Source organism: Mycetomoellerius zeteki, unplaced genomic scaffold (genome assembly GCF_001594055.1).
Source record: "Mycetomoellerius zeteki isolate Tzet28-1 unplaced genomic scaffold, Tzet1.0 scaffold41, whole genome shotgun sequence".
Lineage (NCBI taxonomy): Eukaryota > Metazoa > Arthropoda > Insecta > Hymenoptera > Formicidae > Mycetomoellerius > Mycetomoellerius zeteki.
Window position 1 is genome coordinate 1,240,939 of NW_017257403.1, and position 13,604 is coordinate 1,254,542.

General features: G+C 33.8%; 4 protein-coding genes across 7 annotated transcripts; all 4 read left to right on the plus strand.

The window, feature by feature from the left end:
• Positions 1 to 1,345: 1,345 nt before the first annotated feature.
• LOC108726299 (uncharacterized) lies at positions 1,346 to 2,077 on the plus strand. Its single transcript, XM_018453770.1, has 2 exons — positions 1,346 to 1,490; positions 1,599 to 2,077. Exons 1-2 carry the CDS (start codon positions 1,346 to 1,348, stop codon positions 2,075 to 2,077), a joined length of 624 nt encoding a protein of 207 aa, XP_018309272.1.
• LOC108726329 (odorant receptor Or2-like) lies at positions 2,035 to 4,942 on the plus strand. The gene is made up of 4 exons (XM_018453827.1): positions 2,035 to 2,067; positions 3,542 to 3,664; positions 4,214 to 4,376; positions 4,853 to 4,942. Exons 2-4 carry the CDS (start codon positions 3,575 to 3,577, stop codon positions 4,894 to 4,896), a joined length of 297 nt encoding a protein of 98 aa, XP_018309329.1. The 5' UTR covers positions 2,035 to 2,067; positions 3,542 to 3,574; the 3' UTR covers positions 4,897 to 4,942.
• Positions 4,943 to 7,518: 2,576 nt separating this feature from the next.
• On the plus strand, positions 7,519 to 10,467 carry shu (shutdown). 4 transcript variants are annotated; one of them, XM_018453818.1, is made up of 8 exons: positions 7,519 to 7,654; positions 7,846 to 8,148; positions 8,256 to 8,398; positions 8,471 to 8,711; positions 8,850 to 9,310; positions 9,379 to 9,567; positions 9,654 to 9,765; positions 9,831 to 10,467. In XM_018453818.1, the coding sequence occupies exons 3-8, from the start codon at positions 8,355 to 8,357 to the stop codon at positions 10,116 to 10,118; spliced, it is 1,335 nt and encodes a 444-aa protein (XP_018309320.1). In that variant the 5' UTR covers positions 7,519 to 7,654; positions 7,846 to 8,148; positions 8,256 to 8,354; the 3' UTR covers positions 10,119 to 10,467. The 4 variants fall into 4 exon arrangements, with proteins under 4 accessions (XP_018309320.1, XP_018309321.1, XP_018309319.1 ...); XM_018453819.1 differs by having other exon boundaries at positions 7,631 to 7,642; XM_018453817.1 differs by lacking the exon at positions 7,519 to 7,654 and having other exon boundaries at positions 7,734 to 8,148.
• A 1,547-nt stretch (positions 10,468 to 12,014) lies between these two features.
• LOC108726300 (pancreatic lipase-related protein 2) lies at positions 12,015 to 13,588 on the plus strand. The gene is made up of 4 exons (XM_018453771.1): positions 12,015 to 12,054; positions 12,161 to 12,600; positions 12,927 to 13,278; positions 13,348 to 13,588. Exons 1-4 carry the CDS (start codon positions 12,015 to 12,017, stop codon positions 13,575 to 13,577), a joined length of 1,062 nt encoding a protein of 353 aa, XP_018309273.1. The 3' UTR covers positions 13,578 to 13,588.
• The last annotated feature ends 16 nt before the right edge of the window (positions 13,589 to 13,604 follow it).

Below are 13,604 nucleotides of genomic sequence, written 5' to 3' on the forward strand. Positions count from 1 at the left end.
TCATTTTATTAACTCTCGTAACTATTAGTCTACTTCGTATTGCTGTTTTTCGATATTGCTGTTTGCCTTTTCACGTTGCTATAAATACAAATACATATCACCTAACGCATCGTTCGTGAAACTACGTGGCGATGCAATAATTTTTTGCATTTCAAAGTTCGTTCGACGAAAATTATGCTTTAGACAATGCAAATTATTGAAAAAGAGTAAAAGTCTTCAAAGGAAAGAGAGAGAGACGAGAAGATAAATTAATAATGATCACCCATAAGGAAAATTGGAGGACGTTGCACCTGTTTAGATATTCATAGACTATTTAGCGATGCCGTAGGAGGGCCATACGAATTCGTTTCTTCGAACGAGAAATTGCACTCCCGTAAAAAATACGGCAGACATTAATATCTGAAATATTGAAGAGTGCCCGTACTTTGCACCTTAACACGTGCATTTCAGAACTTTTTCCGTGAGCATGCGTAATTGCCATTCTCTCTGTGGAGCAAGGGAATATGCTGAATTAATAAAAAAAATGCCAGTCTCCATTTAGCCTTGGACATGGACAGCTCTAAAGAATTGGGATATACTGCAGGTGTCTATTTTATTTTCATATCGCTATCGCTAAGTTTCCTATATCAATAAACATATAAATCGTTTGTATAAATAACGTTCATTGATATAAATTTATAATCTATATATTTTTATTAAAACGTACGAGAATTCGCGAGATTTTACGGTTAATTGTTGTTGGTAGTTCAAGATACTGTTTTCATGTCAATGTCACTAATAAAGTAGACGACAGGTTTTGTTTAAAGATTAAATGACGCGAAAACAATTTTTATACGAAACGTACTTCGCTGTCTATCTGGAAAAATTTACCGCAAAACTTCACGAATTTTATTTCATTGTTGTTTAGCTAATTAATTATTCCGGAAACTTAAACTCATTACAAATATAATTTGATTTTTAATTGACTTGAGCTACACGATGTTACTAACAAAGAACCTGTCACAACTGTCCGGAACATATTCGATTCTCCTTGAAATATGTTATTAAGCACAAAAATCTGAGACGTATTTTTTTATTTCATTTTATATCATTATTATTTTTTTATATTCTGGATAGTGATTTTTGTGACAGATCTCTTGTAAGATTTATTTCCACGATGTAGAATATTAAGATTATAATCCATATCTCGATTTCATCATAACAGTATGATAATTAAATAGATTTAGACTGGGCGATCGGAATAAATCGGATTTCTTTGAAGATTCTCGGTCTTTGGCCAGACGATAAGTTAAGTCGTCGACAAAAATTTTTGGCTGATCTACGCGCTATCATTATTTTTACCACGATGCTTTGCACATCGGTAATACCCGGAATACTAGCGTTGTTGAGAGTCTGGGGTGACATGATAGCGATGGCAGACAATATGCAAATCGGTCTGCCTTTCTCAGTGACCGTCTTGAAATTTATCATCATGTGGTTCCATAAAAGAGGTAAATCTTTCTTTTTACACCGATATTACCGTTTTATTCTGTAATATTTCATCTATTTGAAGCGTCAATTCGATAAATACGTATATACTTTCACATCCTTTTCCAAAGATCTTGAACCGGTCATAAATATGATCGTAGAAGATTGGCTCAGGACAAAAACAGTGCAAGAACGAGACACTATGGTAAAGCAAGCGAGAATTGCCAGAATAATGGTCATGTTCGGATGTACCATGATGACCTTCGCGAGTATTATTCTCATCATTCCTCCCTGCTTTGGATATACCACAAGATATCTGACGAATCTGACAGACCCGGGAAGACCGATGCTGGTGCAAACGTATTACTTGCGAGACATAACGGAGACCCCATTATACGAAATTGTGATCTTCGCCCAAGCTATATCGATCTTAATGGCCGCGATTTCTTACACGGGCATCGATACTTTTTTGTGCTTGCTTGTGTTTCACATATGTGCCCAAATGGAAATTCTCAAAGAGCGATTTCTCAGTTTGAACAACTTCAAAGACTTCGGTATCGGATTATCCTTCAATATCGAGGATCATCTTCGTCTCATTAGGTTGTATTAAGCTCGATTTATAATAATTTTATGTGTTTTACACTGCTGTGTCATTTTTGTTCAAACAATATAAAAAAGACTAAGGAAGTATGAAAATTTGGTTGAAGTTTAAACATTGCTGAAGCATATTGCGCGTGTGAAGAAAGCTCGAACGCATTTATCTAAAACATTGATGCACAATCTACTGCCCGCCGGCTTACAGCCAGAAACATAAAATGTTTTCTGCTTTGTGCAAACAAAATAAACATTATACGGATTTTATCAATTTCTTAAACGGAACCCCCTACTTTTTATCGCACATTCTTGTAGATCCGGCCGGATCGTGCCTTTATCTTGCCTTAATTGGTCGGATCGTACCTTTATCTTACCTTAACCGGCCAGATCATGTCCCGATCGGATCTTGCCTTATAACTTAACAAGTACTTAATGAAAAGGTACTTAATTATAGTATTTTGGAAAGCTCTCGAGATGATCTACAAGAATGTGCAATAAAAAGTAGGGAGTTCCGTTTAAAAAATTGAAGATAACCTTCACGTGACCTTCAAGCAACTATTCAAGATCAAACTAATGACATCATCTTATGTCCCCCTCAAAGCCATACAACTTTCGTCTGAAATATTTTTTTCTAAGATCAAACATAAAAAAGTTATTTGGGATGGGACATTAAAATGGGACTGTATATTACCTATAATACAATAATATTTATAATGCGATAATAATTACTGAACTGGATAAATTTGTGATAAGCCCATACAATATTTTTACATGGCGTTAGCTTCTTATATGTCGAACGAATACATCGTTTACAATCCAGAGAAAAACAAAAATAGGATTGACATACGTCGATTACGTCTAATTAATACATCGATCCGATTTTTATTTCTCCCTGGAAAAGTAAAGGTATATATTCTCCGAGACTTTTCATTTTTGATAGGAATTATCCGATGTTACAGTATACGATATCTTAAATCATAGATCTGTTGATGTTATCGACAACACATTCAACTTGATGCTTCTGGCACTATTAGTGTTTTTCGCTACGTTATTTTGCCTACAAGGATTTCTGATAGTTAATGTAAGTTGGCGAATAAGAGAACAGAGTTATCCCTTTTTAAAGTTCTTATGTTTCCCGAAAATTAAAAGAAAATCGTATAACAGAACAAATAAGAGACAAACATAATTTAACTGATTTAATTTGCGTTCCACTGACTACCCTTGATTCTTACTTTTCCTGTAGGATTTTCTTATAATTTTTAAATATATTGAGAGTCCTTTATTTAACATATTCATGTTTTTTGGTATGATGGAAGCGCAGGAATAGTAATGAAAAGATCTTTAATCGCGATCTTTATTCTTCTCACTAATTCCCCGTGCAAATCATACATAATCATACATCCCAAAGGAAAAGAAACTAAGATATTAAAATGAGTTTCTCGAATAAAAACGTCGATAGAAAATATATTAACGTGTCTAGATTATTGACGGAAGTGGTGAAGGTGTTTCCATTATGCGAATATGTTGGCTCGTTTCGATTCTTATCAATACATTCGCTCACATGTGTCTGTACTGCGTAGTCGGGGAAATTCTTATAGCCAAAGTAAGTGCTTATCGTTAGTACAAGTAGCCAGTACAATAAATAAAATTACAAAGTTGCAAATTGAAACAATTTCTAGACAACCTGTCGTCTTAGATAGCACGGAAGGTAAAAAAAAATCTTTTTTTATTCTCGACTTACGAAATGAATTCCTGTTCCGTCTCATTTTTATCTTAAAAGTATTCCAGAGGGTCTCAAAAGATTCGATTTTTAAATTTCCAATTGTGAAAAGCTCTTTTTTAGATTTAAAAGAGGTAATCTTTTTTTGTCCATATGAATTCGCAATCGAAATAATTTTTAAATAATATGTTCTAATAGAGAGTTATAAAAAGTTAAAAGATATACTTTTGTAGAATCCTTTATATATTGATCGGAAAGGAATTCTTTTATTTATTTCAAACAGATTATGCCAATAAAGAACTTACGAAGGTAAATACTCGAATTTAAATGGATTAGTCGTGCTATCTGGGTCGCAAAAGTCGCTTTTGAATTCGTCATTTATGTTACTTATAAGTGATGGGATTAATACAGAGTTTATAACAATATTTACAGGGTGAAGGAATATTTTATGCGGTGTATAACTACACGTGGTACTTGAGGACGCCGAATGAAGCCAAAAACCTGATGCTCATAATGATTCGCGCCGAAAGACCTCTGTATATTACCGCGGGCAGGATCTTTCCCATGACATTATCCATGTTTTGCAGTGTAAGATGTTTGTAAATTCGTCTTATACATGCTCGTATAAATGTTAATTTAATTGATAATTAACTTATCGAATCTAATCTCGGCAGTGTTTTATTAATATAAAATTAAATTATCAATTTTCTCTTGTTTGATGTAAGAAAAGAGATTAAAGATTAGCGACAAATTATAACTACGAATTATAGTCAGAAATTTTGCTGCAAACATTAATGATTAAATTAATTATCGATTAAGAAGTCAATAGAAATTTAATCTAAATCCACCTTCATAAAACCGGCCATATATTCATGTTGGTTTATATAATTATTTAATCACGCATTCGCACTATCGTCTAAATAAATTCGTTGTTTATCAAAATTTAATAATTTGGTCAAACTTATTTAGAGTCGTACCTACATTAAAAACTTAATATCTAACATTTTTGTCCCTTTTTTCAATAATTTTGGGTCACGTTCACTAACATGGTACATTTACTTTCTTTTCCAGTTAATAAAGACATCGGCTGGTTACGTATCCGTATTGCTTGCTAATCGATAATTCTTTGATAAATTAATCAGAAACTCGATGAGGACATCACGGGCGATTAAAAGAAGCAAATTATTTAAATGAACAATATGCTGCAATTATACCTCTATTCATCTTAAGTATTTATCTATTGTATATTTTCGAGTTGATTGTTATTTCAAAAGAAAAACATATTTAATCGTTAATAAAAATATAAAAAATTATAACATTATAAGATTATAATTATCGATAAATATAAAATGATGTTATAATCATGAATTAATCAAGAAAATTAATAAAAAAAATTATGATTATAATGAAAACATTTTTGCACGCTCAATTCAAGAATGCTTTGTCAATACTGGCTATATTTGAAAATTTATTGCTAGTATTGAAAATCTATAACTTAGGTTATGTGCACTATAGCTTTTCGACTCAGTACGTGCAACGTAAATTTTGGAACATCGCCACTGTCAATAATAGTAGTATAACAGACATTTAGGCCGCGGCCTAAATGCACGGTGTAAACGTAGCCATTGACATTTAAACAGACCCTATTAATTTAGCTTGTTTTGCTTTGGTAAAACAGGTCGGAAACAGATTACGCATTAAAGATTGAAGGTGCATTTACATGCTGACATTTGACGCTCATTTTTAGCATCAAAACAGATCACGTGATGAGAATTAATCACGAATATCAAGCGTCAATTTTGATCACGTGATCTATTTTAAAAATGAGCGTCAAGCGTCAGCATGAAAAAGCACCTTGAGATTGAAAATTGAAAGATTGACCCACACAACACACTTTATCCTAGGAATGTCCAACGGACGTCATTTTGGGATATCGCGATAATCTTGTGATATCCGTGGATGGTCTCAGTTATCCAATGGATATCCTGAGGATGTACAAGTGTCCGCATGTGTGAGGTCCTACGGACGTTTTAGACGACATCCATGAGATATCCATGTGAGATGTGTGGGTGAAATTTGACCAATCAAAACATATAAATAGGAGCTAAAGTTCCTTTGTCCTCATTGGTCACATTTCAATCTTCAATCTTCAATCTCAGTCTTTAATGACTACGTTTACACGGATCGATTTACGCCAAAGTTATAATATCAATGTTAGGAAACTGGCCAATCACAGCACAGTCATTCCATTCTTCGGAGGAACCGCTATGATTGGCCAGTTTCATAACATCAATGTTATAACTTTGATGTAAATCGAGCTGTGTAAACATAATCAATGTATAGTCTGATTCCGACCTTATTACTCACTACCAATGCTGGAAATTTATAGTGCATGTAACGTATACTATACATTATCAGTATTGGTAGTGGATGGGCCAGTCAAGCTCATGGCACATATAAAAATATAAGGCAGTAAGACGTAAGCAATAAACGAATTGGCCGATCACACTAAAGACCGTAAAGCCAGTAACACCGACGAGATACTATTAAAGACCGTCAACCCTGGGCAAATTTTCGGCGGTATAAAAAGGGCCTCAAGGGCTCGGAGGTAATTGAAGAACGCTGACATTACCGACAATTGATATAAATTTGCTATTAGTATAACATAAATATTTGGCTAATACATTATTAAATTCATGATGTTTTTATTACATAAATGCTCCATAAATAAATATGTATACTTGTAAAACTATAATACCCTGTATATTGCTGAAAAATTACAATTTTTTTTTCTCTGCAGTTATCATCTTTGTTGATAATCAAACTTTGACGATAACAATAAAATCACAATTTTAAAGAACAATCAAGTATTATTAAGTTTTAAACGCATATATACCGGTAAACATGTCTAAATTAATAAATGTCTAAAGTAAGAAATATGATATTAAAGATTATCTATAATAGACAAAGGCCGGTATTCATAGCCGATTCTTATTTCAAGACCGTCTTAAGTAGTGTCTTAAGACGCTAATCCGGTTTTCTGATTGGTTCGTGACTTCTTAAGATCGTACTTAAGACGGTCTTGAATATAAGAACTGACTATGAATACCGGCCAAAGTTATTCTACGTTATGAATTATAATAAATAAACATATTAATCACATAGATGAATCCCTTTTTTGCTCAATGAACGGTCGTCGCTTCTGGACACACCCAACATTCTAGCGCGTCAAGTGCGTGAGTGGTGTGGAAATCCGTGGAATACGATGACACGCGGAATATGATTTATGGATATTCTACCGGTTCAGTCCACAGTGCGCCTGCGTAAAATGAACTTCAGCGCACTCTTCAGTAATTTGTCATTTTCGGCTGAACTTCTGCCTAATGGCGAATTCGATTGGAAGAGCTAGTGCGCACTGGTGCATATTAAAGCCGTTGTACACCAATTTAATTTAAGTATAAAAATGAAATGCAAATATTTCGAATTATTGAAATACATATTTTACCTAATAGTACAATAAAATGCATTAAGTATTTCACGATTTAATCGATCTCTATGTTTATTTATAAACATATCTTTACGTTATTTCGTGTACGACGGCTTTAATGTGCACCAGTGCGCACTGAGTGTGTCCAATCGAATTCGCTATAATAACTTTATCTTTTCTCTCCTTTTCTCTACATCGGACTATGTTCGGATTTCCATCCGAGTGTTCCTTGGTGTTCCCTTCTATACCTTGTTATCCTTGTTCAACATTCAGTGAACAACGAAGTTACACGAATGATGGCGTTGATCATAGGATCTCCAGGAGGAAAAAAGAGGAAGAAAGATGAACTGCAAAAGTTCAGTCAAAAAGAACAGGTCTCATATGAGGTTTGTCGCGTCGCACGTTCCAACATGTTCCAATATGCTCCTACCGTAGCTCCTACTCACTCCAACGTGCTTGATAGAGTGAGTAGGAGCTATGGTAGGAGCATGTTGGAGCATGTTGGAGCGTGTTGGAGCGTGCGACGCAAATTAACCTATTGAAATCCGAACTGATCCGAACGTATCCTTGGCCTTAGAGAGAAAAGGAGGTATAATTCGAACGATGCACGAAGTTCAGCTGAAAAGAACAGACTTCTGCACTATCCGTAACGTCCGCAACAAGGAACAACGAAAACAACGCAATTTCGAACGTTATTTCTAATGCTATGTAATGGTGGGCTGCCTTCGGAAACTTCACTCCTCACCGACATATTATTTTCTTCTTTAATATTCAGTGAACAAGAATAAAGTAATATTTCCTGAATGCACTCCCGCGTTTTTGTCGGTGTTTTTCGTCTTGAATCGGATTTCTGAGCCATTAAACCGTGCAACAAGTTGAGGTATCCTATAGCTGTGTTATATATATTCGAAAAGAAAGAAGAAACTTACTTGCAGAGATATAAGTACTGTAAGAGAAGATTCTTAGCCCACATCACTCGTGTTTTAGAAAGGAAAGAGTGGAAGCACGTGAAGTAAACGTGGAAGCCAATTGATTGATTGAATTGATTGACGAAGAATTTTTCGACGGAATTCTTTAACTTGAAAAATGGCGAAAAACATAAATCCCTTGGTGGATGGTTTTAGGATTGGGTATATAAGAACTATATTAATAAACTTACATGCATGTCTTAGGCTATATTCTTATTTGTTGTATTATTCCAGGGATTTGATAAATGAAGATGGAGTTATGTTTGAAATTGGGGATGATATTAATAACAATGAGGATGATGAAGAATTTTCGTATTCTCCACATGTACAATTTAGCAATGAAGAGATGTTAAATATGTTAAACATGAATAGTATTGAAGATGAAGACGAGGATGAGAAAGAAACTGTATCACTCTGTGGTATGAGCTTTTCAAAGCTGAAAACCAAGATGACTAGCTTAACTCCAAATGGAAAAGTTAATCAAATTTTATACTATTTTGTATATTTCCTTACAGAGATAATATTATTTTTGATTTTATCGATAAGTTTGTCAATACAGTTAAATGAAATCATGAATGTAATTTTAACGAGTTTAATATAAAATTATTACTAGGTCATGAAGTACGTTAAACAGAGAGGTGTTGGAGAAATTATACCAAACAATGCTCAAGCGATTGTCCATTATATTGGATATTTTGAATATAGAGATGAGCCTTTTGATTCTACTTACTCTATTGGAAAACCAAGATCGTTGCGTTTAGGCCAGAGTTTTATTATACCTGGTTTAGAAATTGGTATACGTTCTATGCAAAAGCATGAAATAGCAATATTTTTGATACATCCTGATTATGCTTACAAGGCTGTTGGTTGTCCACCACGTATTCCACCTAACGAGGAAGTGATCTTTGTTGTTCAATTAGTTGATTACATCGACGATGGTTGTGCACAAACATATAAAAATTTTACCGAAGAGGAGAAACAATCATTTCGATATGTGGTACAGCCTGTGAAACATATGTTTGTGGCTGCTAAAGACTATTGTACAAAATTTAACTACAAACAGGCGATACGAGAGTAAGTAACTGATGTTATAAATTTTTATAAATATGCAGTTGTATCTCTTAAATATGTATTTTTTATAGATATAGAAAAATTGCTGATTGTTTAGAATCAATCAAGTTACAAAATGATTTAGAAGAAAAAGAAATGAGTGAATTACTCTCACGAGCTTATACCAATCTTGGAATTTGTCATAACAAGGAAAACATGCCTACTAAAGCTTGCTTAGCTTTAAGAAAAGTTCCAAAACCAACAGCTAAAAGCTATTATCAGTATGTACTGTTTTTACTGATTTAACTGCTTATGTATAAATATATTAAATTAGTATTATAATAAAATTTTTTCTTGTGTATTCTAGTTATGGACAAGCTTTGCTGAATATTGGAGAATACAATGAAGCAATGAAGGCGTTCCAGAAAGCTTGGGTATTAGAACCGCACGATGACTCTATTAGAAAAGCAATTCGGATAGTAAGTTGAAAATTTTTTTACAAAATTTTGTTGTAACAGTATATTCTTTTTATTTCATTTTTTAGACGAATGTGAAACAGCGTGAGTATCTAGAAATAGAGAAACGCTTGTGGAAAAATTGCTTCAGATCCAACGAAGAACAAATAAAAGTTAATGAATTTCGAAAAGCCGCTCGCGATTTGTGTGAAAGACTTATCAACAGTAATGATGCAGTAAGACAAAATCTTTCAGAGGGTTTTACAAAAGAAGAATATGAAATTATACGTGAGGAAGCTGCTATATTAGGATTAAATGTTGTTACATCTGTCAGATATGGCAAAGAAACTATATTCCTTCAAAAAAGCAAATCATAAAATTACATTACTGTTTAAAATTGCAATATCCAGAATTCTTCAATATACATCCTAGTATTGCAATTCTTATATTTGTTAATGTATTACAATGTTATGCACCGTTACTTTGACTTTAAAAGATTCTATGATGCATGCTACTACTCGATACACCGGATGTTTCAAATCACCCGCATCACCTTTTTATCTTCGCAGAATAAGTTCTTCAATCGAAAAAGTGTTCAGACAAAAGTTGTAGGGTTTCAAAAGATCTATTTCCTGGTGCTATGAGTTTGATCTTGGGTTACCAAGGTCAGGTCAAGGTCATGTCGATTTTTTTAAATGGGACACCTTATTTTTGATTCCAGAATCTAATAGCTGATGTCAAGAGCTTTCTAAAACATTATAATAAAGTTATTTTTTATTGAGTACTTTTCGAGTTTTATAAGACTCGAAAATTACAATACGGCCGACAGTAGCATTATGCAAGGTGTCCGACCGACAGCTAAAACCTCCTTATTATTCCTCTTATTTTTATTTTTGCACTAAAAATTCATTTTTACGTAAAAATGAAAATAAGAGATACAATCACTAATAGCCTTGATCTTGACAAATGTTATCCAGGTCATGATCCTGAACAACATTTAAGAGGTTTTTAGCCTCCGGTCGGACACCTTGTGTGATGCTAATGCCGAAGATACTGTAACTTCCAAACCTAACTCAAAAAGTATTTAATGAAAGTGAATTTAATTATAATGTTTTGAAAAGCTCTCGAGATAAGCTACAAGAATATGCAATAAAAAAATGAGGTTTTCCATTTTAAAAAATCGACGTGACCCTGACTTGACCTTAACGACACCACCCAAGGTCACACTTATAGCACCAGGAAATAGATGTTTTGAAAAACCTTACAACTTTTTGTCTAAACACTTTCGATTGGACCTTATCCTGCAAAAATAAAAGGGTGGTACGGGTGGTTTGAAATATCTGGTATACACTGTTAATACTGAAAATCTATAAACTATATTATAGAGAGAGAATTTCAATACTGATAATATATTCGAACCAATGACATATATACGTAGACCAAACATTCTGTTCGTAGCTTGAAACCGGAAATCGACAGTTTATGTGGCGTTTAGGACCCGTCTCTTTCTATTTTGATGAGAACAATGCGATAGAGTGAAATAGCACGGGTCCTAAACGCCACATAAACTCAATTTCTGGCTTCATTCCCCACTATTAAAAATTATAGGAATGCTTGGTATACCAGGTGTATGCATAAGTCTTTTCCGGTTTAACTAAGAGATGGCCCCAGCGAAAAGTACGCAGCGTATTAATTTGATACATACGCCATTTTGTTCGTCTGACATTTAACTACAAACACACACAAGTTGAGTCCGCCAAAAACTAGCGTCTTTGTTTTATCGTTTAGTGATCATGTCGAGTTTTGTGCCTGAAAAAGAACATTTGCGGCACGCATTGCTTTTTTTATTTAATCAAAAGAAAAAGGCCGTTGAAAGTCATCGTAGACCAAAGAGAAATTATATGCCAATTAAATTAGCAATAAGATCTGACAATATCAAAATCAATATTTTTTGTTCTTTATTTTTATCCTTAAGATAATAAAGTTACGAATATTTACAAAAATCCTGTTATCTATATTTAAGCATTGTCGAACATATAGGAAAAGTACATACAACTAAATCTAAATCATAATTTAGATTTTTCTATAATAAAGTGCTCAGTTTAAATTAGGATAAACAAATACCGGAAGTTCGTGAAGCAACTTAGATATTTTATTGTTCGATGTTAGTAATAAGATCTAATGGATTGAATGATTCAAGAATATTTTTACTTATGTAATATGAATTGATATAAAAGAAACACTGTCTAATAAAAGCATTGAAAAATATCACAATGTCTCTTATTGCAACGTTCCTCATATTTCTGTTCCTAAGTAAGGTAGTTCTTATATAAATAATTTCGACTTTGTCAAAAATATTTAGTTACACTAATGGAGGTAAATGTATCATTTATTGTTATCACTTTCCATTTCTTTTTAGATGTATCTTTTAATATAGCAGAGTTGTTGCGTAATCGACCGTCGATTCCAAATTTTCAAGAACACCATCCTGAAGAAGGTCTCTTGGAGGTCTTTTTAAATCCGACATCGATTATTGCGAATGATCGCACGACGATCGGCAATATAATTGATATAGATTTTAAAACAGAAGATATAAATTATGAACTTTATACCAAGGACAATAAGGAGCAACCTGTTTTTCTACGGGTGGGTGATGCTACTCAACTGAAAGATTCACCATTTAATTCTGAATGGCCTACCAAGATTATTATTCACGGGTGGGCAGAAAGCGGAAATGCTTTTTGGCTACATGACATTCGACGAAATTATCTTAACGTTGGAGATTATAATGTAATTTGTGTAGATTGGTTCGCCGGTTCAACAAAAGAATATCTAACATCCGTCAAACTTACTCATCAGGTGAGTAAAATGCATATTCTGAAGATAGTTGAATCAGTAAAAAGAATTAAACTCTAATTTTCTTGTAAAAAAATATTGCAAAATTTACATCAATATAGAATATAATTTAAAAAATGCTTATTTTAAAACATAACGCAAATTACCCTGGAAAAGAAAGGATTTTTTTCTTACACGATATATAAATCGTATACAAATTAATAAAAATGAAAAATTGGTTTTGCAAAGTTACGAGAATTCTCGATTTAATTTTATAAAATGCTTATTAATTTTTTACAAGACACTTTTTTTGCAAAAATATAATGCACAATCAAAATTCATGTTTTCAGGTGGGAGAATACGTGGCTGCATTTATCGAATTTCTCGGATCAGAAACTCAAATATCTTTCGATGATATTCACGTTGTGGGACATAGTTTGGGTGCTCATGTAGCCGGACACATCGGTAATTATATGTCGAAGAAGCTCGGTCGAATTACCGGACTTGATCCGGCTGGGCCGGCATTCGAGACGCCTTATCTTAAAGGTACAGAGGAGCGATTAGATGCTGCAGACGCCAATTTCGTGGATGTTATTCACACTTGCGCTGGTAGTTTAGGCTTCCTCAGACCTATTGGCCACGCGGATTTTTATCCGAACGGAGGAACATTTAGGCAACCTGGATGCCCTGTATTTTCATCCCGTACGATGCCAGCATTAAATTTTACAATATCACGCGCATAAGAATATTGATCTAGCCTTGTATTTTTAGAGATCTGCAGCCACGGTAGATCGCATCAGTTTTTCACCGAGTCCATCGTGTATTCTGATGGCTTTGTCGCCGTGAAATGCTCCAATTGGATGGATTTCCAACTTGGTAAATGTGGCGATAACAATCTTAGCACCGCCGTTATGGGCGAATTTATCAACCCTAACGTTCAAGGTATTTTTTATCTGCAAACCAATGCACAGCCACCGTTTGGAAAGGGCAAGATAAAATGAGTGGAAAGCCATTTCTCGATATCTATA

Excerpts from the sequence above, each read along its gene's own strand:
- LOC108726299 (XM_018453770.1), top strand. The coding sequence starts at position 1,346 with ATGCTTTGCACATCGGTAATACCCGGAATACTAGCGTTGTTGAGAGTC. Across the intron at positions 1,491-1,598 it reads CATGTGGTTCCATAAAAGAG|ATCTTGAACCGGTCATAAAT; the intron begins GTAAATCTTTCT and ends CCTTTTCCAAAG.
- LOC108726329 (XM_018453827.1), top strand. The coding sequence starts at position 3,575 with ATGCGAATATGTTGGCTCGTTTCGATTCTTATCAATACATTCGCTCAC. Across the intron at positions 3,665-4,213 it reads GGGAAATTCTTATAGCCAAA|GGTGAAGGAATATTTTATGC; the intron begins GTAAGTGCTTAT and ends CAATATTTACAG. Across the intron at positions 4,377-4,852 it reads CATGTTTTGCAGTGTAAGAT|TTAATAAAGACATCGGCTGG; the intron begins GTTTGTAAATTC and ends TTTCTTTTCCAG.
- shu (XM_018453818.1), top strand. The coding sequence starts at position 8,355 with ATGGCGAAAAACATAAATCCCTTGGTGGATGGTTTTAGGATTGG. Across the intron at positions 9,568-9,653 it reads ACAGCTAAAAGCTATTATCA|TTATGGACAAGCTTTGCTGA; the intron begins GTATGTACTGTT and ends TGTGTATTCTAG. Across the intron at positions 9,766-9,830 it reads TTAGAAAAGCAATTCGGATA|ACGAATGTGAAACAGCGTGA; the intron begins GTAAGTTGAAAA and ends TTCATTTTTTAG.
- LOC108726300 (XM_018453771.1), top strand. The coding sequence starts at position 12,015 with ATGTCTCTTATTGCAACGTTCCTCATATTTCTGTTCCTAA. Across the intron at positions 12,601-12,926 it reads CCGTCAAACTTACTCATCAG|GTGGGAGAATACGTGGCTGC; the intron begins GTGAGTAAAATG and ends TCATGTTTTCAG. Across the intron at positions 13,279-13,347 it reads ATGCCCTGTATTTTCATCCC|AGATCTGCAGCCACGGTAGA; the intron begins GTACGATGCCAG and ends TTGTATTTTTAG.